The sequence below is a fragment of the Heptranchias perlo genome, chromosome 1 (genome assembly GCF_035084215.1).
Source record: "Heptranchias perlo isolate sHepPer1 chromosome 1, sHepPer1.hap1, whole genome shotgun sequence".
In the NCBI taxonomy this organism is placed as follows: domain Eukaryota; kingdom Metazoa; phylum Chordata; class Chondrichthyes; order Hexanchiformes; family Hexanchidae; genus Heptranchias; species Heptranchias perlo.
Window position 1 is genome coordinate 107,689,071 of NC_090325.1, and position 26,184 is coordinate 107,715,254.

The 26,184-nt window shown below is 41.9% G+C and overlaps 1 protein-coding gene across 2 annotated transcripts in view; it reads right to left on the minus strand.

Moving 5' to 3' along the window:
* The window catches only part of LOC137324733 (uncharacterized), a 134,635-nt gene extending 113,164 nt beyond the window's left edge, over window positions 1-21,471 (minus strand). For both annotated transcript variants that reach the window (XM_067989398.1, XM_067989390.1), the window contains exons 1-6: window positions 20,938-21,471; window positions 17,563-17,742; window positions 15,401-15,489; window positions 13,695-13,745; window positions 10,300-10,398; window positions 1,698-1,798 (exon numbers count right to left, since the gene is read on the minus strand). In XM_067989398.1, coding sequence (XP_067845499.1) covers window positions 1,698-1,798; window positions 10,300-10,398; window positions 13,695-13,745; window positions 15,401-15,489; window positions 17,563-17,742; window positions 20,938-21,382 — 965 coding nt within the window. In that variant the 5' untranslated portion in view covers window positions 21,383-21,471. The remainder of the gene's footprint in view (window positions 1-1,697; window positions 1,799-10,299; window positions 10,399-13,694; window positions 13,746-15,400; window positions 15,490-17,562; window positions 17,743-20,937) is intronic.
* Between the last annotated feature and the right edge of the window lie 4,713 nt (window positions 21,472-26,184).

The window sequence follows — 26,184 nt, forward strand, 5'->3', positions numbered from 1 at the left end:
GGGATCTTGGACTTGTCAGCAGTCTAATACCATTGTTATAGTACTGGTGCTGATCTGAGACTGGTACCTGTTTAGAATGATGCAAGGCTGGTAGATACAAATGAGACTACTTGCTGGACATTGTTCTCTGGCATAGATAAACACCCTGCTTACTGGTATCCAAACACAGATTACATTTTAACCATTGGCTTTCAGTTAATGTTACAAATCAGATGTACAAATTTCCCAGGCACTTGTAGGGATACATTTTGCTTCGCTGTGTGCCCCAAATAGTCCTATTTTTGTAACTCACAGCAGAGAAAAATGGGTGGAGACCACTTTGCAGCGCCCTGCGGGGGGACGAAGTCAATGCCAGGCGCACAGCATCATGAACATGGATGCAGTACAGGAACAAGTTCAATGCTTTGACATGAGTGGGCAAGGTGAGTGAGGTCAACTATCAAGTGGCATCTCCTACCAACTGCACCAAACACAACACCCCCCATCCCTCACATACCAATAAACTCTTTCCATCAGTACTCAACTCTTCCAATCAGATGCTTCCTCCCGCCCTTACACATTACCACTGTTTCAAGCCGCCCACCCACAACTCACAGGCCACACACACTGGCAGCTGTTCAACCATGACAGGCACATCACCCAGGCACACGCCTCGCTTTCTTGCAGGAGAAGATGGCGCATATCAAGGTGCAGCAAGTGGCAGTGGCATTTAGCCCCTTGAGTGAGATCATGGTGGACCTGTGTCCTAACTCCATATACCCACCTTAACCCCATATGCCTTAATACAATCTCAGATTTAACATTCACAAGTGAGCTAGCATCAACTGCCGTCTGCAGAAGAGCATTTCAATGCCTCCCACCCATTGCGTGTAGAAGCATTTCCTAACTTCACTCCTGCACGTCCTGGCTCTAAATGTTAGGCTATGTTCCCGTGTCCTAGTATTGAAGTCTAGGAGACCCCCAAAAACGGTTACAAATGTCTCGGCAGCCTGAAGCAATAATCCAGCCACTAACCTGTAAATCCTGCATGATCCCTTTAAATAACGCCGGTGGGGGATCCTCCAGGCACTCTAAGACACGTTCAGATGGTCGGGGTTAAGACTGTGCATTGAGTTGAGCGTTAAGATCCAAAATGGTGTCTATCACTTCAAATCAACTTTGCATACTGATTGAAGCCATTTTCTCCCTACTTTACATGATTCCAGTGTTTCTTATCTGCGCCTGCACAAACTCCTGTACCAAGATGGCGTCTGGCGCACGTCACGCAGGAAACGTGCGTGCGCATCCAAGGTGCCATCTTGGATGTCGAAGAGGCCATGTAGCACCGGAACAACGGGCGCTACACGGCCCAATTTAACGTCCTAAGAGTCTATTTGAACATTGCAACATATACAAGTGTCAGGAGCAATTTTCTGACTTTGCACTGCTGACGGGAGGCCTCGCGCACCAAAAGCAGAGATTGGAAATTCAAGCATATTTTGTACACAATTTTCCGATGATTATTTTAAATGATCTGAAAATCATCCCCAGTGTGCAATTCGAATTTCTAATACGCAGCACTGAGGGCAAGGTTCACTTCCAGCAGTGCAAAGGCAAAAAATTGTCCCATAATGTAAATACACACAGTATTAAATTCAAGTAAGTGCATTTAAGCATAGTCTTAACCCTCATAGTTCATAATGAGTAGCTGTACTTACACTGGAAGCAAATAAGGTTGTAGAAAATTAAGTCCTTTTGTCTTCCAATAATTGCGGAGTGAATCAAATGATTTTTTCTCATTCTCCATGACCTCCTCCATCTTAAATCAAATAACCAACATTTCAGTTTTCATACAGTTGACATTATTCACATTTGAGAACATTCACTCATCTTAGTGCCAACCACACTCAAACCCAATTCGAAAAAAAGTCAAATTTTTCCAAGAAAATCGCTTGGAGCTGAGATGATCCAATCTACTATATATTTTAACCAATGCTCAATGATGCTACAAAAGTCTACTGTAAAAGAGAGAAACAGTGTAGGATAATAAATCTAGGCAAATCTCAAAGTGGACATGTACTTGTTCAGTTCTGGTACAGATCCAGTATTGCTGCAGTGGATTAAAATGTTCTGTTTCATTGTCTGTCTTACTCCTAACTTCCTGCTTATTAAACTCCCCCTTCAAGTCTTTCCCTCATAACTTAAATTCCTGATACCGAGAATCATCTTTGTTGCTTGACTCTAAATTCTCACGGCAATAATATCCTTCCTATGATTTGGTAGCCAGAATTATACAGAGCACCCCAGATGTATGACCAAAGACTTTTACAGTAATAATATAACCTTTCGATTTTGACCCTATCCTTCTACTATTTCAACCCAATACCTTACCTCGTTTTCTCAGCAGCCAAGCACTGGGCTGATGGTTTCAGAGATTCATTCACATTAACCCTAACACCTCTTTCCTGATCAGTACACAGTGTGGCTGTCCTATTGAATACATAAGCCTAGAAAATACATGTGACGATATTAGAAGAAAAACAATATGACATGCCTTAATCATCATTTTAAGCATTCATCCATTTAAATTAAACGGCAACAGTAATTTCTAAGTGATACTTTCTCGACAGATTGTTGCTCCCAAACAAATTATATCTATTTACACCAAAGTACATCTCCCACATAATTCCCAATTTCATAAACAATTCAAATGCTTGTGAATCTGATTGCTTGGTTTCTCATTATTTGCACTATTTTTGGTATATGCAGACTTGGAGATCTTGTTTATGTTATCCTAGTCCAAATCATATATCTATAGAACAATATTTTTTGTTTCTTTAGAATCATGTCTGGATTTCTGCTTGCTTCAGTGTTTCTACTGTTTGATTGTTGCCAAAATAAACTTAGGCAATCAATCAATCAGATACGAGGGTGAGAACGTCCCCTCCCATTTCATCTACCACTACTATTTCATAGCCCACAACCTCAACCACTATGTTACCATTTGCTGCCCGCCTCTCCCTCACTTCCAGACCTTCCATGGTTTGATATAACTCAATCTCATTCCCACTGCTCAATCCTTTAGCTCCCAATCTATCAACGAGTTCACCCTTTCTCGTAGACTCATCTCCTACGGCCTTGCCCTTGCCCGCTACTCAATTTCTAGCCCTCTCATTACCAGCCTGAGTCTCCCTTACCACACACTTTCCAGGGCTCCTAATATCTGACAGGCACCTTACCCACTTCATGTTTGCTGCCCTATCCAGCCTTTCCTCGGTCCCACCCTTCCACTCATGCCTACGCCTTCAGCATCCAGAGAAACATTTGCTCAGCCTTATTCTCTGCAATACAATCAGAGATGTACTAGTGGGTATTAACACGAACAAAAGTCCCAAGATTGATCTCTGGGGCATCTTATTCATAACCTCATTCCAGCTTGAAAATTTCCCATTTATGGTTATGCTCTGTTTCCTTTTTCTAAGCCAATTATCAATCCAGCACACGATTTTAACCACAGTCCATAGCCCCTTACCTTAATCATTAACCCGAAATCTTGTCAAACGCTTTCTGAAATTTCATGTGTACAACATAAACTGCATTTCCCTTGTCCACTATCGGGAATATCTTCAAATAATACCAGCAGACAAGTTGAGCTTGCCCGCCCCGTGCTTCAACGTAAACCAACAGTTAAGTGACAAATCCAAACTTTTTCCAGTTTTTGACAAACAACATAGTTCTGCTGACAATGGGAGAAAAGATTTGAAGAAAACTAGTATACAGCAGAGTGAGGCCATGCTGGGCATGAATTTCATAAAGGGACAAAAGCCAAGGTAACACTTTCCATGAGACGATGACAATATCCTACTTGCATGTGGAGCCTGAATAAATGAGGGAGATTATTTATTTATTCAAAAGAGCCAAAATCGCCTTAAAAATAGACCAGTGCACAGGTCGTGGCTTAATTTGAAGAAAATGAGGCGTAGCACCCTGTCAGCAACTTTTTCAGAAGTTTTAAGCATCACAATAAAACTGTAGTCATACTTTAGTAGTACAAAGATATGAATATGTCAGCATCGTTGAACAAAATATTCTATTTTTTTTTATTCGTTCATGGGATGTGGGCATCGCGGCGAGGCCAGCATTTATTGCCCATCCCTAATTGCCCTTGAGAACGTGGTGGTGAACCGCCTTCTTGAACCGCTGCAGTCCGTGTTAGGAAGGGAGTTCCAGGATTTTGAACCAGCAACGATGAAGAAACGGCGATATATTTCCAAGTCAGGAAGGTGTGTGACTTGGAGGGAAACGTGCAGGTGGTGTTGTTCCCATGTGCCTGCTGCTCTTGTCCTTCTAGGTGGTAGAGGTTGCGGGTTTGGGAGGTGCTGTCGAAGAAGCCTTGGCGAGTTGCTGCAGTGCATCCTGTGGATGGTACACACTGCAGCCACAGTGCGCTGGTGGTGAAGGGAGTGAATGTTTAGGGTGGTGGATGGCGTGCCAATCAAACGGGCTGCTTTGTCCTGGATGGTGTCGAGCTTCTTTGAGTGTTGTTGGAGCTGCACTCATCCAGGCAAATGGAGAGTATTCCATCACACTCCTGACTTGTGCCTTGTAGATGGTGGAAAGGCTTACGGGAGTGAAGAGGTGAGTCACTCGCCGCAGAATACCCAGCCTCTGACCTGCTCATGTAGCCACAGTATTTATATGGCTGGTCCAGTTAAGTTTCTGGTCAATGGTGACCCCCAGGATGTTGATGGTGGGAGATTCGGCGATGGTAATGCCGTTGAATGTCAAAGGGAGGTGGTTAGACTCTCTCTTGTTGGAGATGGTCATTGCCTGGCATTTGTCTGGCGCAAATGTTACTTGCCACTTATCAGCCCAAGCCTGGATGTTGTCCAGGTCTTGCTGCATGTGGGCTTGGACTGCTTCATTATTATAGCAGATGATTTGTAATGGATTGCCGAGGTTAAAGGTTAAAGTTTCAAGTCATGGGGCACTGACACCAGTACTGGGGAAAGAGGGAACTGTTCTGTTAAGACGGGCTTCACTTAAACCGGGCTGGGATAGGTGTCCTGGCAAATCGAATAAATTGGGCTTCAAACTAAAAAGGAGAGGGGGGGGGCGTCAGGTGAGGAGAAATCAAAAGAGAAAAGTCAAGGCAACAGGCATTGTAGTGATTTGGGTAAGATAAGCAGACTTTGGCAGGAACGGACAGAGAGTTTAACGGTAATAGTGCATCAGCAGGGAAAAATGATAAAAAGTTAAAATTAAAGGCTCTTTATCTGAAGGCACGAAGCATTTGTAACAACATAGATGAATTAGTGGCGCAAATAGAGATAAATGGGTTTGATCTAATAGCCATTACAGAGACATGGTTGCCAGGTGAACAAGGTTGGGAACTAAATAGTCCAGGGTACTTCACATTTCGAAAAGACAGGCAGAATGGAAAAGGGGGGTGGGAGTAGCCATGATAATAAAGGATTAACATAAGGACAGTGGTGAGAAAGGATCTTCGCTCGGAGGATAAGGAAGTAGAATCAGTACGGGTGGAAATAAAAAATAACAAGGGGCAGAAAACGCTAGTGGCAGTAGTTTATAGGCCCTCTAACAGTAGCTATACGTTGGACAGAGTATTAATCAAGAAATAATAGGATCTTGTAACAAAGGTAATGCAATAATCATGGGGGACTTTAATCTTCATATAGACTGGACAAAACAAATTGGCAAAGGCAGACTGGAGGACCAGTTCTTGGAATGTATTCGAGACAGTTTCCTAGAACAATACGTCATGGGACCAACCAGGGAACAAGCTATTTTAGATCTTGTATTGGTAATGAGACAAGGTTAATTAGTAATTTCATAGTAAAGGATCCTCTGGGGAAGAGTAATCATAATATGATAGAATTTCACATTGAATTTGAGAGTGACGTACTTAAGACTGAAACAAGAGTCTTAAACTTAAATTAAACCAAGTACATAAGTATGAGGAGCGAGTTGGCTAAGGTAGATTGGGAAATTTGAATAAAAGGTATGACAGTAGATAAGCAAAGACAAATATTCAACGAAATATTTCAATATTCTCAACGAATATACATTCCATTGAGAAATAAAAACTCCAAGAGAAAAGTGATTCATCCGTGGTTAACTGAAGAAGTTAAGGATAGTATTAGATTAAAAGAAGAGGCCTATAATGTTGCCAAGAAGAGTAGTAAGCCCGAGGAATGGGAGATTTTTAGAAACCAGCAAAGGATGACAAAAAAAGTTGATTAAAAAGGGAGAAAATAGAATATGAAAGTAAACAAGCGAGAAATATAAAAACAGATTGTAAGAGCTTCTACAAGTATGTAAAAAAGAGAGTAGCAAGAGTTTCTATAGTTATATAAAAAGAAAAAGGGTGGCTAAGGCAAACATAGGTCCCTTAGAGGATGAGACCGGGAAATTAATGGTGGGAAACATGGAGATGGCAAAAATGCTGAACAAATATTTTGTTTCAGTCTTTACAGTAGAGGACACTAAGAATATCCCAACACTGGACAAACAGGGGACTCTCGGGGGGGGAGGAGCTAAATACGATTAAAATCACTCAAGAGATGGTACTCAGTAAAATAATGGGACTCAAGGCGGATAAATCCCCTGGACCTGATGGCTTCCATCCTAGGGTCTTGAGGGAAGTGGCAGTAGGGATTGTGGATGCTTTGGTGATAGTTTTCCAAAATTCCCTGGACTCAGGAGAGGTCCCGGCAGATTGGAAAACTGCTAATGTAACACCGTTATTTAAAAAGGGTAGTAGGCAGAAGGCTGGAAATTATAGGCCAGTTAGCTTAACATCTGTGGTGGGTAAAATTTTGGAGTCTATTATTAAGGAGACAGTAACGGAACATTTAGATAAGCATAATTTAATAGGACAAAGTCAGCATGGCTTCATGAAGGGGAAGTCATGTCTGACAAATTTGCTTGAGTTCTTCGAGGATATAACGTATAGGGTGGATAAAGGGGAACCAGTGGACGTAGTGTATTTAGACTTCCAGAAGGCATTCGATAAGGTGCCACATAAAAGATTATTACTTAAGATAAAAAATCACGGGATTGGGGGTAATATTCTGGCATGGGTGGAGGATTGGTTATCAAACAGGAAGCAGAGAGTTGGGATAAATGGTTCATTTTCGGACTGGCAACCAGTAACCAGTGGTGTTCCACAGGGGTCGGTGCTGGGTCCCCAACTCTTTACAATCTATATTAACGATTTGGAGGAGGGGACCGAGTGCAACATATCAAAATTTGCAGATGATACAAAGATGGGAGGGAAAGTAGAGAGTGAGGAGGACATAAAAAACCTGCAAGGGGATATAGACAGGCTGGGTGAGTGGGCGGAGATTTGGCAGATGCACTATAATATTGGAAAATGTGAGGTTATGCACTTTGGCAGGAAAAATCAGAGAGCAAGTTATTTTCTTAATGGCGAGAGACTGGAAAGTACTGCAGTACAAAGGGATCTGGGGGTCCTAGTGCAAGAAAATCAAAAAGTTGGTATGCAGGTGCAGCAGGTGATCAAGAAAGCCAACGGAATGTTGGCTTTTATTGCTAGGGGGATAGAATATAAAAACAAGGAGGTATTGCTGCAGTTATATAAGGTATTGGTGAGACCGCACCTGGAATACTGCATACAGTTTTGGTCTCCATACTTAAGAAAAGACATACTTGCTCTCGAGGCAGTACAAAGAAGGTTCACTCGGTTAATCCCGGGGATGAGGGGGCGGACATATGAGGAGAGGTTGAGTAGATTGGGACTCTACTCATTGGAGTTCAGAAGAATGAGAGGCGATCTTATTGAAACATATAAGATTGTGAAGGGTCTTGATCGGGTGGATGCAGTAAGGATGTTCCCAAAGATGGGTGAAACTAGAACTAGGGGGCATAATCTTAGAATAAGGGGCTGCTCTTTCAAAACTGAGATGAGGAGAAACTTCTTCACTCAGAGGGTGGTAGGTCTGTGGAATTTGCTGCCCCAGGAAGCTGTGGAAGCTACATCATTAGATAAATTTAAAACAGAAATAGACAGTTTCCTAGAAGTAAAGGGAATTAGGGGTTATGGGGAGCGGGCAGGAAATTGGACATGAAGCTGAGTTCGGATCGGTCAATGCCCTGTGGGTGGCGGAGAGGGCCCAGGGGCTATGTGGCCGGGTCCTGCTCCGACTTCTTGTGTTCTTTAGATTTGTGGTTGGGATCAGATCAGCCATGATCTTATTGAATGGCGGAGCAGGCTCGAGGGGCCGATTGGCCTACTCCTGCTCCAATTTCTTATGTTCTTATGTTCTAAATGTTGGTCCCTTAGAGGCTGAGATAGGGGAAATGGCAGAGACGTTAAACAAATATTTTGTAGCTGTCTTCACAGTAGAAGACATAAAAACCATACCAGAAATATTGGGGAACCAAGGGGCTAATGGCAGTAAAGAAATTAAAGTAATAAATATCAGCTGAGAAAAAGTACCAGAAAAATTAACGGGACTAAAAGCTGATAAATCCCCTGGACCTGATGGCCTAAATCTGAGGGTTCCAAAAGAGGTGGCTGCAGAGATAGTGGCTGCATTGGTTATGATCTTCCAAAATTCCCCAGATTCTAGAATGGTCGCAGCAGATTGGAAGGAAGCAAATTTAATCCCGCTATTCAAGAAAGGAGAGAGGAAACAGGGAACTACAGGCCAGTTCGCCTGACATCAGTCATTGGGAAAATGCTGCAATCCATTCTTAAGGAAGTGGTAACAGGGCACTTAGAAAATCATAATATGATTAGGCAGAGTCAACACGGTTTTATGAAAGGTAAATCATGTTTGACAAATTTATTGGAGTTTTTTGAGGATGGAACTAGCAGGGTCGATAAAGGGGAACCAGTGGATGTAGTAAATTTAGATTTTCAAAAGGCATTCGATAAGCTGCCACGAGAAAGGTTCTTACGCAAAATAAGGGCTCATGAGGTTGGGGGTAACATAATTAGCATGGATAGAGGATTGGTTAATGGACAGAAAACAGAGAGTAGGAATGAACGAGTCACTTTCAGGTTGGCAGGCAGTAACTAGTGGGATGCCGCAAGGATCAGTGCTTTGGCCTCAGTTATTTACAATCCATATTAATGAATTAGATTAAAGGACCGAGTGTAATGTATCCAAGTTTGCTGATGATACAAAGCTAGGTGGGAAAGTAAGCTGTGAAGAGGACACAAAGACTCTACAAAGGGATATGGAAAGATTAAGTGAGTGGGCAAGTATGTGACGTATGGAATATAATGTGGGGAAATGTGAGGTTATTCACTTTGTTAGGAAGAATGGAAAAATAGAATATTTTTTAAATGGTGAGAAACTAGTAAATGTTGGTGTCCAGAGAGATTTGGGTGTCCTCGTACAAGAAACACAAAAAGTTAGCATGCAGGTACAGCAAGCAATTGGGAAGGCAAATGATATGTCGGCCTTTATTGCAAGGAGGTTGGAGTACAAGAGTAAGGAAGTCTTACTACAATTGTACAGGGCTTTGGTGAGACCTCACCTGGAGAACTGTACACAGTTTTGGTCTCCTTATCGAAGGAAGGATGGACCTGCCTTAGAGGCGGTGCAGCGAATGTTCACTAGATTAATTTCTGGGATGAGAGGGTTGTCCCATGGGGAGAGATTGAGTAGAATGGGCCGATACCCTATGAAATTTAGAAGAATGAGAGGTGATCTCATTGAAACGAATAAGATTCTGAGGGAGCTCGACAGGGTAGATGCTGAGTGGTTGTTTTCCCTGGCTGGAGAGTCTATAACTAGGGGGCATAGTCGCAGGATAAGGGGTCAGCCATTTAAGACTGAGATGAGGAGGAATTTCTTCACTCAGAGGGTTGTGAATCTTTGGAATTCTCTACCCCAGAGGGCTGTGGATGCTCAGTCATTGAATATGTTCAAGGCTGAAATAGATAGATTTTTGGACTCTAGGGGAATCAAAGGATGTGGGGATCAGACAGGAAAGTGGAGTTGAGGTCAAAGATCAGCCATGATCTTATTGAATGGCGGAGCAGGCTCGAGGTGCCGTATGGCCTACTCTTGCTCCTATTTCTTATGTTCTTATGTTCTAATTACAGCGTTTTAAGAAAATTCTGTGACTGGAACACATTGGTCTGAAATTATGTTGTCTGAATATTAGTGTACAATACATTCATACTTTGGTATTCACGTTTCTTAATTTCAAAGCCTTATATTTAAATTATAGCCTGCCAGAATGCTTTCTTTTGCTTTTGCATATGATTTGCAGGTTAACTGATATCATGAATACAAAAGTGAGCAGTTATGAAGCCCTTACCTTCAAACGAAATGATGATGTGCGTTTGCAATTTGCCATCATTTTTTGAAAGGCTTCTTCTCTTTCATCTTCTTTTAATTCCTCAAGATCTTCTCTCAACTTTGAAGACATAGGAAGAGCACATATTATGGCTGATTCATTGTCTGAGTGCTCCCTTTGAGTTGCAATGCTCGTAAGGAGTGCTGGTTGGGAAATGGCGGGCCTGCAGCCTTAGTGACCATCCATTTAAATGAATGGGTGGAAATCAGAGGTTGAGCTCCCAAAATTTCCTGACCAGGATTCCTTGTGACCACCGGTCCTCACATGGAGTATCTGATTATGGAAATAGCCCTATTGTACATTGAAACACCAGTTTAACATGTAAAACAGAATATGGCACAGGATTATATCATCCCTGTTTCATCGTCTTTCGATCTGTCATTAATGTTTGGACCAAGCCCTCTTTTCAAATAGTAATGTTAGATCATGGGAACAAAGACTAGATCATTGAGCCTGCTCCACCATTTTGTTAGCCATGGCACCTTTTCATCTTTTTGATCCCAATTCCTTGATCTTTCTCCAAATTAGTCCCACTCCCCTGCCATTTCCCCATGGCCCTGCTAACTTTTCCCCTTCAAGTATTTATCTAATTCCCTTTTGAAAGTTATTACTGAATCTGCTTCCACCACCCTTTCAGCAGTGCATTCCAGATCGTAACAACCCGCTATAAAAATGCATCTGTGGCATTTCTGAACAATGCATTCCTCATTCTCATAGTACTTTGTCCGAAGAAATTATTCTTGCACTTATGAACATACGAAAAATGCCGGACAGGAAAAGACCAGCTGGTCTACATTTAGCCTAAATTTTAACCATCTTACTTCTAACTTTAAGATTATGTCCCCTTCTTCTGGATTCCCTGACTGATAGAGAAGTTGTTCTCTATCTAGCCTGACAATTGATTTCGGTTTTTTTAGCCACCTTAATCAGATCACCTCTCAACTGCCTTAACTGCCTTTCAGGAGTGAGATTAGAAAACATTTCTACACACAAAGGGTGATAGAAGTTTGGAACTCTCTTCCGCAAATGGCAATTGATACTAGCTCAATTGCTAAATTTAAATCTGAGATAGATAGCTTTTTTGCAACCAAAGGTATTAAGGGATATGGGCTAAAGGCAGGTATATGGAGTTAGATCACAGATCAGCCATGATCTTATCAAATGGCGGAGCAGGCACGAGGGGCTGAATGGCCTACTCCTGTTCCTATGTTCCGAGCTGTTCACTTCTTCACATTTCATTATCCTTCCCAGCTTAATGTCATCTACAAGCTTGACTATGCACTTTAATCTCAAATCAAAGCCGCTGATGTCAAATTACCGAATAATTTTTTAAGACTCGAAATTCTCACTTTTCTTCTATTGAAGCTTAATTCAAATTATTGGATAATTTCAATTTCCATTGCCCAAATTGACTTGGAAATATCATGAGTAGATCGCTATACCCTCTATTTCCAAACATAAGACATTTATACATAGAGCGAAAAGCTGGAGTCCCAGCACTAATCCATTTGGTGGATTTGTTATTTAATTGCATGACCCTTTCATCCCAATTCCTGCCTCCTGCTTTCCAATCAATTTCCTCTTAAGTGTCAGATTCTGCTCTGTTGTAACAATGACAAATCCTGTAGTTCTCCAATGATGGAGACCATTAAACTTTAAGTCCTGCTGTGGTTACAACTGAGATTTCTCATAGAAAATGAAAAAAACTAAGACCTTGAAATATCAAAACTTTCTTTGTGATCTCTCAGTGCCAAAATATGCCAATTTGTACAGTCAATGATAAGCAGTGAATAGGCAATTTGTGCATGGAACTCCAAGCTGGGACAACAGAATTGATAGAGGGGGCTTCTTGGTAGGTGCCTGAGCTATCCTGAGCAGATAATCTCCATGGTGTGACAACCATGCCTGTGGTATATCATAAAGCATTTCCCACACAAAAGGGATTCATTTTCTAACTTCACATTAGTAGCGGGAAGCCTTGTCTGCTGGGAATGCATATCAGAAAATCAGGCATGCACCTCATTTTCTGACCAAATTTTTCAATATGTGTTGCGGATGGGTAAGGCTCCCCACTGGTAATATTAAGTCAGAAAATTACCTCCAAGCTGCTTTCAATCCATAAGTCCAGTTGCTTAAGTTTCTTGACCAGGAAAGCAAGTTTTTGCAATGAACTGGAACTTTGTTAGCTGCTAAGTCAACTCCTACAAACACATACAGGGGGTCTGAGCTGAATCGATGAGCATGATAGAGGATCTCTACAGTGGTTGTTACCAATAATTGAAGGCCTATGTCCTTCTAGATATCTCCAAAATTAAAAATGATAACTTTTGAGATATCTTCAGCAGATACTCACCTACTTGACTTGGGTCTAATGAACCTAGACATTCATGCTGAGCGACACAGATATTGGACATGTGTTGACTGGCCAAAGGGTGCTCAGGGATGGTAGGGAGATAATTCTTCTCCTCCTCAGAGTTTGAGTCTGAAAGACTCATTTCCAATTTCTGATGAGCAAAGTATTTCAGTCACCGTAGTGATCATATGGCAGCAGGAGACAATAGAGCAATGCTCCTGCAAATTCACAGGTTGATTCATTAACTGTTTAAACAAATGTTGGCCATGAAATGCTGAAAGTCAGGAGCATGTACTCCTCACACCTGTTTTCTCTTAAGTCAATTTGGCCACTTTGGCAGTAGCCAGTAGAGTAAGGGAATGTGATGAAGGCTCATTTCAAGCATCTGTCGAAGAGATAAGCAGTACAGTGAAATCTGTGCACAGAGACACCTCCAAAAAAGGGACAACTGCAAAGAACGGACACTCGTTGACAATCCCAAATAATTTACTGTACATACAAGGACTATTATGAAAATAGGGACACCCTGCAAATAAAGGATACCTGATGCAACTTCCATTGGTGTTCCTAATGTACAGGTTTCACTGTATATAATGGGCAATGATTCTGGGTTTCTGATTACTACCAAAATTATGGTCAGTGCTGATCAATGAAAACTTTACTCATAATTCCCAAATTTTGCGACAAATGAACTTTTGATCAGAGATCAAATTCAAATGTGAAATGTTTGAAGTGCCAAATTTACATTCTGTTGTTATAGATAAACTCACAATATTCAGCAACAATTCAGACTTATTCACACCACAGTTCATTATAACTATAGATTATATTTTAGGTCCTTTTCAAAATAATGGATACAACTTTGCAGATACAATATGCATACTTCTGGTTTCCAGTATAATTTTCTAATAAATCAATCCCTGCTGTTTATGACAATTAAACTCCGATGAATAAGCAAAAAACAGTTGTAATATATTGAAATTGAATTTAGTGAAGTACTTACAACTTGGGGAATCTTTTCCATTTCTTCTCTGCAGTTTGCTTTACTCATGTCCTGAGTGAACCAAAATAGTTTTACTTCCTCAAAAAAAATGGTAAAGCATTTGTGCCCACTTTTGTGGACAACCAATAAGACATAAAACTTCTACTCAAAATAAATAAACACACATTACAAAATTTAAGAGATCACCTTAAGGTTAATTCCCTGATCGCGTACTCGTGACGAGAAGGTGTACTCACCAGGACCACTAATCGGAAAATCATAAGCCCACTGTCCTTGACATTCCATCCATTTAAACCCCTGCGAGTGCCACTTCTCACCGCAAATACCCGAACCAGGAATCAGCCCTCATCTTTGGAGAAGATTCAGATACCAGCCTTTCATTGCCACACAAGTTATGGTCTTATTTTGGGTGCATGCTGAATCTAACTTTATTGCGTCCTTGTGCTCAGTCTCAAGCAGGCTCCTTCATTTACAGTGGGAAGGTTTTGCAGTCAGCACCACTTCCTCTTGGGTTTCAGGATCAACCACGATTGGCTGCAATGCCTATGTTTGTGCTAAGGCTGATCAGGTTATCTGAACAGTAGCCAAAAAGCTCTGGTCACTGGATCAAAGACAGCATTTGGTAGTGCCAAACAGGTTGCTGAAGGGAGTCAACTGAGACAAAATCGGCCAGCATAAGCCTGAGGACACTGATACTGAAATGCAGAGTATTAGATGGGTTAAAGTGGCATTGATGACTTTGTATTAATAAAAGCTTATCAACTTTGCAAAACTTGAAAACTTTCACTGCAAAGGAGTTCTCAGACTGTAACACAACACTGGACTTTGTCTGATGCAGGAAGCAACAAAAGGGTAACAAAATGAACCACTTTCAATGGCAGGAGGCAAAGAACGAAGTGCATGACCCAAAAGGAGGACTTGTACATAGAAGGGAAGGAAGGTCACTTTTTTCGGGTGGCTGCATATGCTCTATTAAAGGTATTGGGCTCCTCTCTTTTTCCTCTCCTCACTGGTGATGGGATTCTTGTTGGTATGTGAGGCTGAACAAATGAGGAATACACTGACACAGACAGAAAGAAATTGGAGCTTTAATCTGTAAACCTTTCCCTACGATGAAAGAAACTCAAGCAACATACAATCTATTCTTAGTTCAAGCTCACTTTCACATTTTTTAAGCACTAAATTTCTATTTTTCTATGTTATTTACATCACTTAATTCAAATTACTGAATAATTCAAATTATTTGCACCAAAAATGCAGCTTTGAATTATCAGATTAATTATCAGAATTATCAGGAGTAGACTGCGCTTATCTACACCCCTTGATTAGGGTTAGTTTTATGAATATGTACTCCTGGGTCTCGCCTGCTGAGATTGGTTCTGAAAGTTTATACTAAGCATGCAGTGCACCATCTAAAAACTTAAGCAAGAACAAAGAAACTCTCAATAAAAGCAAATAAGTCAACAAATCATACGGAGATGGGGCTGAGATTTTCGATCCTCTGGAGTAAGTATCAAATTCCACCATTCCATGCCCAATTTAGGAGAGCACTCACATGTAATGTTCAGGATCTGTTATCTTTTAACCCACTTCACATATATACACATGTGCACATACATCAAGAAAAATCTTAAATTACATTTTTAAATTGCCTTTTATAATTTAATCACATTTTGTTGTCTATACATTAAAAAGGTGACCACTACCTTCAGGTACTTATTGTTTTCCTTGTATTCCACTTCACTGTCAGCTGTCAGACACAGAAGAAGATTCAGTATGAAACTTTTTCCTTTTCCTGTTAAACAAAATAATTGATTTACAATGTTAAATGAAGCTGTATACATATATAGCGGACAGTATCATCTACGTACTAACATATCTGACCAACCATCGTACCTTTGATGTTTACTGCATTCATAACCAACAAGCCAATCCAATAAGAAATGGATCAATGGTTGTTTTACTATTACTCATGGGAAGCAAATAGAATCACAAGAAAAATTATTTCAGTACTGTGTGAGGGAATGAAAAAAAATCTAACCAGATTATTACATAAGGAAATTTTAAAAACACACAGGCTGTGTCTGGGGCTAGAAAAGTGCCTAAAGCTGTGAGCCGAGTTCTGCAAACACATTCCACCCTATTGTCCCACCCCATCCTTTCCCCAGCCAGTCCTCCCATCTAAGGGAGACCAAACGACACAAAAAAACAGCAGTCCCTGACTCCCTGCTCAAACACCACAGGAAACTCCAAACAGCCGTTCTGCCACCCTCGCCTATTGATCACAATGCCTGACCCAGTCTCCAGCTGCCAAAGATAGTCCTCATGTCTGCTGATACATAATGCTACCCTAATTTCACCCATCTATATGCTGAGTAACATGTATTCGTGAATTTCTGAGTGCCCTGTGATCTTTTGGGCAAAATCTTCTTTGACCCCACATCACCAACCATGTCTCGCACACAGCAGGAGGCTTATCAGAAAATCACAGGTACACTTCTAGTGGTATGATTTCTCGGGGAAGGTAACCTTACACATATTGTGGCTAATCTAGATTTGTGAACTATGATTGCAATGGAATGCTACATGGATTTTTATGTTGACCAGATATGTATACTTTGCAAATAACATTAATTTCCCTGTCATGAGAAATGGTTTGGCCATTTCTTTGTTCCATACTTATATTCATACATCCAACTCCATTTCAAGATTAAATAAATTAAAGAGAGTTCTTTGCCTTGAAGAATGAAAGGGGAAGAAAGAAGAAACATCTTGCATTTATACAGCACCTTTCATAACCTCAGGAATTCCCAAAATGCTTCACAGTCAATGAAGCAGTTTTGGAGTGTAGTCGCTGTTTAATGTAGGAAACACAGCAGCCAATTTGCACACGGCATGGTCCCACAAACAGCAATGTGATAATGACCAGATTATCTATTTTTGGTGCTATTGTTGAGGGATAAATATTGGTCAGGACACAGAGAACTCTCCTGCTGTTCTTCAAATAGTATCACAGGAATGTTTTATATCCACCTCATGGAATCAGTTTAACCTCTCATCTGAAAGACAGCACCACCCAACAGTGCAGCACTCACTCACTACTGCACTGAAGTGTCAGCCTAGATTATGCACTCAAGCCTCTGGAGTAGGACTATGAACCCACAACCTCCGTACCTCAGAGGCCAGAGTGCTACCAACTGAGCCAAGGCTGATACTTTTCTAAGACTTCTTTTTAAGCCACAATTTAAGCCACACAGCCTCCTTATTTGACTGCAGCCTTTTCCAAATTCTATGCAGGGTATGTAGCTTCTCATTGAATTTATGCTTCATATACAGTTTAATATGCAGGCTTTGGGAGTGGGTAAAATCACATGAATTGCTTCCTTCCTGTACCTTGGATTCTCAGGTCAATTTTACTAGTTCATGCTCCCAGCGAGGAGGCTTGCCTGCCAGGACATGCTGGAAATTCCAGCACTCTGCCTACGCTTTTCCACCCACTAAGTGTAAAATCGGGCAGGTTGTAAAACCAGCATTGCACCTGATCCTGTCAATTCCCAACGGGCAGGGTAAGTTAAAATTGCCCCATTGTGTCTGTACCAGCTTTCCTAAAGCAATACAAAAGTAACGTCAGTGGTCCTTTAAATATAGCGCTAATTTTATAATATTCCACAACTTCCTACATAACTGTCAGCATATGTACAAGTTCCTTATTTTCACAACTTGGAGTTTTTTGGAATAATCCTTGCTTTATTTTATGATTTATTTTGCCAAATAATTTCAACATTTTATATTTTGCACCACGTGCATATTCCTTTATGACAAAATACTGGTTGTTTCAGGTGTGAAAGATACTGAAAACTTTATTTACCATTTTGTGACAGCATGGAAATCTTAGTACGTTTTTCTTCAAATTCCTTAATAAGGCAGTTGATATCTCCTATAGTATTTCTGATGCCAAGCCAATCCACTACTCCGCTTGATAGGACTTTCACTTTATCTTCAAGTTTGTTACAAACAGTTTTCAGAATGTGCTGTGCCAAATCCAGTTCTACAAAAAAAAAGTGAACATAGATTAGAACGGATCCAATTTTACTCCCAAGTCCTCCTAAACTCACAAATAATATTAAAAGTTGACGATCTCAACAATCTACAAAAGGTTAAAGCAATTAAGAGCTGATGTTGCAGTCCAGTTGAGGTTTGGGCTTCCAATGCATCCCTAGCTGTTATCACAAAGCTAACCAGCTGCACAGTGAACCCAGTGGCTGCCTGTCAGGTCAGATCATTTATATAGTTATTCAAAGCTGCCCGTGCAGGGAGTTCGACTAATTGGGGGAAATTGCACTATCTGAAATATAAAGGAATGTAGCCACTGTTGGGGCAATGAACACCTTATCCCTATTTCAAGCCTGATGAATTGCATGAGGTAAATGCGAGGATGGTTATCTTGTTTGGTACTCCAGAATACCCTTCCCAGCCACAGCAGTGAACAATTCCTGAGCAGGCTCAGATCTTACGCTGTTTGGGTATGGCTTCCCACCAGGAGAGTGGGAGCACAGATCAGCCCTATAGTGAAATGTGAGGAATGCAGAAAATTGCAAAAGGACATGTACCCAAGGATTTCCGTGGGGCTTTTCCGATCACCCAGTGTAACCTTGGCGGAAGATTGTTGGAAATCCTGGAGGAACGGCATAAAACGCTGTTTCTCCAGGATTTTCGTCAAGCTTCCGAAGTTACAACAGGAGATCGGGAGAACTCAATGGAAATTCTACCTCTTGCATTTTAATGTAACAAAGTGTGAGGTAGTAAGATTTGCATGTGAGAACAACAGAACATAAGAAATAGGAGCAGGAGTAGGCCATTTGGCCCCTCGGGCCTGCTCCGCCATTCAATAAGATCATGGCCGATCTTTTACCTCAACTCCACTTTCCCGCCCTATCCCCATATCCCTTGATTCCTTAGTGTCCAAAAATCTATCGATCTCAGTCTTGAATATACTCAACGACTGAGCATCCACAGCCCTCTAGGGTAAGAATGGCAGAATGTCACATTTCAGGATTTTTGAACATTTTCACAAAATGGATTTGGAAAAAAGACTTATATTTCAGGATGCATTTCAAAGCAAAATGTATTCACACATTTAAAAAAGGCACTGAGATGAAAGGTGATTAAAATGCTCATGAACTAGGTTTTGAAATTGTTTCCTCAAAGACTGTAAAGAATAAGTAATTTGCTAGTCTATCTTGGTAATTAATTAAACATCTCACACTCACTGTTGGGAAGTCCGTGGTTCCGGACATTCAACAGGAGGGTGTCTGGTATCGGCCCTCGACCTCAAGTTGTGAACGTGGAGATAAAACACAGACAGATACAAACGGGCAGTCCAGTTTTTAAACAGAAAGCTGGGAGGACAAACTTTCACCAGACTCAGAAGATTAGGATACAAGATGGTAGTTAGAAGCAATGCAACTCATTGATGTGGAAAAACAAAGTATCTTCATTATTTTGCAGCTACACAGAGGCCAGATATACTGACTGAATGAATTAAATGAGTCCTGTTGCTCTATGTGAAGAGCAGGGGAGTTCGCCCAGTGTCCTGGCCAATGTTGGTCCTGCTGCAGCATTGCTGGGATTTTGAGGATGGACACTGGCAGGTTCCTTCTTGGTAGGGGAGTCTTCAATGAACCCCAACCCAGGAAAATGAGTCGGGATTAGGGCAGAGTTGGAGGGACAGACGGAACCCTCACCCCACTGATACTCTGCCCCAAAGAGAAGAATCCAGCCCAGAATATCCGTTACCCTGAATTGATCTGAACAATCACACTTTAAGAAAAAGAAAGCCAGTCACTTACCATTGGGTGCTTTTGAACTGAAACCTAAAACCTTCCAGCATTTTCCAATGTGCACAATTCACTAACCAATTGCTCTGACTGATTTTCAAAGGAGGAGGTCCGAAAATTGGTGAGAAAAAGAACACTTGTACAGTAGGAACACAGAAACAGAAGTTGACCGTTTGGCCCATTGGGCCTGCTATACATTATGTTAGCATTAGCAGTTCTATCTTTTTAATCCCAATTGCTCCTCTTTCTCCATATCCATTTACTTAATTATTATACTTGACAATTGTACCTTTGCAGCAAAATATTACATTGGCCATTGCAACAATAACTTGCATTTATATAGCGCCTTTAATGTAGTAAAACGTCCTAAGGCATTTCACAGGAGCGTTATGAATCAAAATTTGACACCAAGCCACTTAAGGAGATATAAGGGCAGGTGACCAAAAGCTTGGTCAAAGAGGCAGGTTTTAAGGAGCATCTTAAAGGAGGAGAGAAAGGTAGAGAGACGGAGAGGTTTAGGGAAGGAATTCTAGAGCTTAGGGCCTAAGCAGCTTAAAGCACGGCTGCCAATGGTGGGGCGATTGAGATCGGGGAGGCGCAAGAGGCCAAAATTGGAGGAGAGCACAGATCTCGGAGGGTTATAGGGCTGGACGAGGTTACAGAGATAGGGAGGGGTGAAGCCATGGAAGGATTTGAAAACAAGGATAAGAATTTTAAAATCAAGGCGTTGCCGGACCGGAGCCAATGTTGGTCAGCGAGCACTAGGGGTGATGGGTGATCAGGACTTGGTGCAAGTTAGGATACGGCAGCAGAGTTTTGGATGAGCTCAAGTTTACGGAGGGTGCAAGGTGGGAGGCCAGCCAGGAGAGCATTGGGGCAATCGAGTCTAGAGGTAACAAAGGCATGGATGAGGGTTTCTGCAGCAGATAAGCTGAGGCAGGGGCAGAGATGGGCGATATGACGGAGGTGGAAGTAGGCGGTCTTAGTGATGGAGTGGATATGTGATTGGAAGCTCATCTCTGCGTCAAATAAGATGCCAAGGTTGGGAACTGTATGGTTCAACCTCAGACGGTGGCCAGGGACAAGGATGGAGCCGATAGCTAGTGAATGGAGATTGTGGCGGGGACCGAAGACAATGGCTTTGGTCTTCCCAATATTGGAGGAAATTTTTGCTTATCCAGTACCGGATGTCGGACAGGCAGCGTGACTTTGGTAAGGGCTTCAAAACTATAGCAAGCTTCAGGAACCACACACCTATTCCAGCCACATGGAGCAGTGTCACAGGTTAGGTACCGGTATTACACCAGCATAACCAGCTGGGCCTGCACTTATCTGGATGTGTGCCTTGTCGCAATCTGCATCAATGACAATGTTCAGACCCCTCCTGTGAATATAAACCCAGTTACCTGAGACCAGCGGCTCCAGTGGAGCTCCAGCATTCGCAGGGTCTTTAATTCTCTCGATCCAGAAATTACCAGAGGGCATCAGTTGCTGCAGCCTGAACTTGAGTTTATGGAGGAATAGTTTGAATGTTTCCTCGCTCAGTGGGGTTGTTTCCACAAACTCAACTACGATGCTCCCTGGTTTTATTGCCTTCAAGAACAGACCAAAAGTTTCCGCCACTTCTGTGAGGACCTTGGATAAAGCCATTGAGTGCAATTGCCTCAGAAGGAGAACACTCGCCCCTGCAATAGCGATCGGGCGAATAATCCCGCCAAAAGTCCGAGCGAAGCTATCGCTGATGCGGATAGATAGGTTCGCATTTCCGAGATTCATTTGAAAGTTAGAATGTGAGTCTTCGCTGAGCCTTGCTCTTCTGGCAGGTGGTGATCCCGAACCCGAAATCTCCATCTTCACCCAACACAATCGTGCAGAGATCCAGGATTACAGATTTACTGTCTAAATTCAAAACCCAATTGACTCTTCCTTTATATCACCTGACAGACTATTTCCTGACTCAGTCAATGCGATGCAGGAAGTGGTTTTGCCGTCACACTTCATTTCTCTGAACTTTATTCACAAATAATGCAAAATACATACATATAAAATCCAACCAAAAAAATTCTGCACAGGTCATAAACACAGTTCAAGGTGGTGTTGGGAATGGTACATCCCATTATTGCATGTCAAAGAATTCTGTATTTACATTAAGGTGTACAATTAGTGTTGACCCAGGTACATTTTTTGTCCATTTCATTACACTTGAAAATATATTTCATTTGCATTGAGTTGTACAGTTTCCATTGGTGTTGGCAGTTACATTTGTTTCTATTCAAAGAAGGTATATTTGAGGTACACAACTTTCTGAGGTCTTTGTTCCACTTAATACATTTGGTTCTTTGAAAACATTCAGGCCGAGAGGATGTTATGTAGGATTCAGCCGCTCAGTATACAAAAATAAGCACAACAGTGGACGGACCTTTGATCGTGGCCATTCCCCACTTAGTCTTTGCGGCTGCTGCAGAAGCTTTAGTGCGTCCCTTGGCACATAGTACTCAACCTCAAAATGTGCCAGTCTGCAACACCCGCTCTCAGACAGCATAAAGATACACAAGACAGCACAAAGGAAGATGGTAGTGATTGTTGGAGGCCAATCATCTCAGCCCCAGGACATTGCTGCAGGAGTTCCTCAGGGCAGTATCCTTGGCCCAACCATCTTCAGCTGCTTCATCAATGACCTTCCCTCCATCATAAAGTCAGAAATGAGGACGTTTGCTGATGATTGCACAGTGTTCAGTTCAATTCGCAACCCTTCAGATAATGAAGCAGTCCGAGCCCACATGCAGCAAGACCTGGACAACATCCAGGTTGATAAGTGGCAAGTAACATTCGCGCCAGACAAGTGCCAGGCAATGACCATCTCCAACAAGAGAGAGTCTAACCACCTCCCCTTGACATTCAATGGCATTACCATCGCCGAATCCCCCGCCATCCACATCCTGGGGGTCACCATTGACCAGAAACTTAACTGGACCAGCCACATAAATACTGTGGTTGCAAGAGTGACTCACCTCCTGACTCCCCAAAGCCTTTCCACCATCTACAAGGCACAAGTCAGAAGTGTGATGGAATACTCCCACTTGCCTGGATGACTGCAGCTCCAACAACACTCAAGAAGCTCGACACCATCCAGGACAAAGCAGCCTGCTTGATTGGCACCCCATCCACCACCATAAACATTCACTCCCTTCACCACCAGTGCACTGTGGCTGCAGTGTGTACCATCCACAGAATGCACTGTAGCAACTCACCAAGGCTTCTTCGACAGCACCTCCCAAACCCACGACCTTTACCACCTCGAAGGACAAGGGCAGCAGGCACATCGGGAGGAGCACATAGTGATACTTGGTGTTTGCATACCTAGGGTTTATGTACAGCTTGATTCAGCTGCACACAAAGGTCACCATCATGATGAGGGCGACATTGGGTACGTTCTTTCTGCCTTCATCTAGAGATTTGTACATTATGTCCCTGCAGACATAGTGTATTTACAATCTCCAGTTAAAGTGGAAGATAGCTCGATGACCACTGTGGTGCAGGCACAGAGTTTGGGCCACACCTGCACCATGAACAGCATCACCCAGAGCACCTCACACCTGATGACTAGATTCTTACCCATGATCAAGAGAAGGCACTGCACCCACAATCCAGCTTTCATTTTCCTCCTGGTTCTTGCTGCATGGCCCAGGTCCTCTGAACCAAATGCCCAGCACCTTCAGATAATCAGGCCTGATTGTGAAGGGGATGAAGGATCAGTCAGCCCAGTTTCCAAAGAACATCACTTCACTTTTGTTATGATTCACTCTGGCCCCCAAGGCCAGTTCACACTGGTACCAGAGTATTCAAATATCTAAACCAGGCAGGTCCACAGTAGGCCAAGCTGTTGTTAATGATTGACCAGCCAGCCGGTGGCCCTTTGATGAAAGGACAGACCTATCACTAGGGGCAAGAATTCTTCCCCAACGGCTGAGACATGCATGGGCACTGTACATAAGTACGTGCACCTTTTTGTCCTGGAGCGGGGGAGCTGTAAGACATCAGTGACCTGATATGGATTGCAGATCGGCTGAATTAGCAGATGCCACCCTAAGCAGCTTGAAAGGAGTCAGTCATGTAGAAATTCAAGGCAGTGGTAATTTTCAGCTGTCCTGCAAATCTGACTGCAGGAGATGGCAAAGTTCTGAAACTGTTTTCGTGGTGAAGCATGGGCAGACCACCAGCGAAATATCCAACTAACTGGCAGGATCCAGAATTTCACTTTGTTAGGTAACAACGCAATGTGCAGACTGCCTCTGGTGCAGGTAGAACTGCTTCTACGTATTCTTGTGGAACTACTCCTTATTCTTCTGCTCCCTGAAGACAAGAAGAATTCTCATTCTACCAGTTCAGGGTGCTTTAATTTAGTTGAGATGTCAGCCATGGCTGAGTGGTAGCACTCTTGCCTCGAGTCAGGTCATTGGTTTAAACCCTGCTAGAGACTTGAGCACATGATCTAGGCTGATATTTCAGTGCCGTACTGAGGGACTGTACTGTCAGACCTGCTGTCTTTCAGGTGAGACATTAAACCAAGGCCCCATCTGACCTCTCAAGTGGATGTAAAAGATCCCATGGCATGATTCAAAGAACAGAGGAATTCTCATGTCCAGGTAAATATGTATCCCACAACCAACATCACAGACAGATTATTTGGTTGTTTCTCTCTCCCCATTGGTGCACTAAAATTGAGTCAAAGTCCTACAACCAGTGTAGGACCCTGATTTGCAAATTGTAAGTAGGCTCCCACCTGTTTTGGGCAAGAGGACTATTTGCCCGAGTTCCAGCCAGCTACAAAATCACAGCAGGACTGCTGTTAGTGGGAACAGATCAGTAATTGGTGCACTACCATTTTTGGCCACAGTTGCCCTGTTCAGGCCAGGCAGAGGCTGTGAAAATTGGTCTCTTACCTCTCCTTGTTATCTGTTTCTACTCATCTCTAACTCATCTTTTTGCTTTTCTGTCTTTTTCCTTCTTTTGGTTGGGAGGTGGTGGATGGCATGGTGTGATATAGCAGGAAAAAGAGCCACCAATTAGAATGAGGTAAGCCTGTCTCATCAGTGTAATCCTTTAGCATTCATCTTTGCAGTCAGGAATCACAGGTCAGGTAAGGAGCTGACTAAAAATTCAATTAAAAAAATGGAAAATTTAATGAGGAAAGACACCATCTCCACTAACCTCTCTTAGTTTCTGAAGTTCATAGAACACAAAAGCTACAAGTGCATAATCAGCACACATATTTTGCTTCATTCTCTCTTACAGCCTCTCCATATTTAAAACAAAATCACGTTTACCCGTATCCAGTTTTTGAAATTTGTCCTCTAGCTTTGCTTAAATAATTTTAAAAATGCAAAAATTGCTACAAACTAAAGAAAAATATCAGTGCCGCTGACTGAACAGTACTGATGTATCCTGGGATATTAAGTGCACTGCAGATGCTCAAACTGCACGATCAAAATTCAGTTCAAAGCATCACAGTTCGGGGCAAAGATATCAAGGCTAAGCCTATATGTATCTATATATATATAAAATATATATTTCACAATAAGATATTTTAGTTATTGTGAAATATGTAACTTTTTAATTTTCAAATTTTGTTTAAATCCTTATTTTTGATATTAGCAATTTCAGTAACAGAAAACAGCGTAACATTTTTTCACAAAACATATTTTGCAAAAGGTGGCCAGATTACAAGTGACAGCACTTCAAAAGTACTTTGTTGGCTGTGAAGCGCTTTGGGAAGTCCTGAAGATGTGAAAGGTGCTATATAAATGCAAGTTCTTTTGTCTTCAGATTGTCCATTTACAGGGTGTCAAATGTGGGCACAGGAATTTATAATGGAAAAAGATGACTCAAAAGTGTGACGATGAATGACAACAGGAAATAAAGTTTTGTATACAGGAAGTATGTGCAAGATAGACGGATCGCAAGCTGTTAACTGCCGTTATGTTCCAGGCTTCTGAAAATGTAAAAACAGTCAAGCCTGTAACCTTACATCAGTGTCTTGTGCCATCAGGAACCTGCGAGCTAGATGCTCAGATTTGTTTTGTCTTGAAGGTGTGTGAATTGCTTGAGTCAGGGATCTAAGAGACCACCCCTCTTTGATCAGCTCATACTTGTTGAAGTGCTCAGTCACTCTGACCCTGGCGATAGATTCCAGTAATCCCCCCACAACTATGTTAAACTGACAGGCCTGTACTTTTCTGGTTGCTCCCTCCCTCCCTTCTTAAATAATAGAATGACATTTGCAAGTTTCCAATCCAAAAGCACAATTCCCAAATCTAGAGAACTTAAGTCAATCCAAAAACACAGAATCATGGCTTGATTGAGATTTGAAGTACGGCACATTTTCTACTTGACCCCAGGAAAACAAAGTTGTAGTAACACTAAGGTCTTAACTTCCAAGTACAATTCTACCAGCCAAATGCTGCCAAAGACTCTGCTTGTTCACAAGGACGACTGGTGGGACTAAGTTACTACATTTAAGACACTTACTATAAAAAAAATTATAAATGTGATACAAAACCTATCTAGAAAAAAGTTCAATAGCATGCCTTATTTTGACTGCTCTGAAAAATTGTAAAAATTCCTCAACATACTTAATAGCAATATGCTAATAT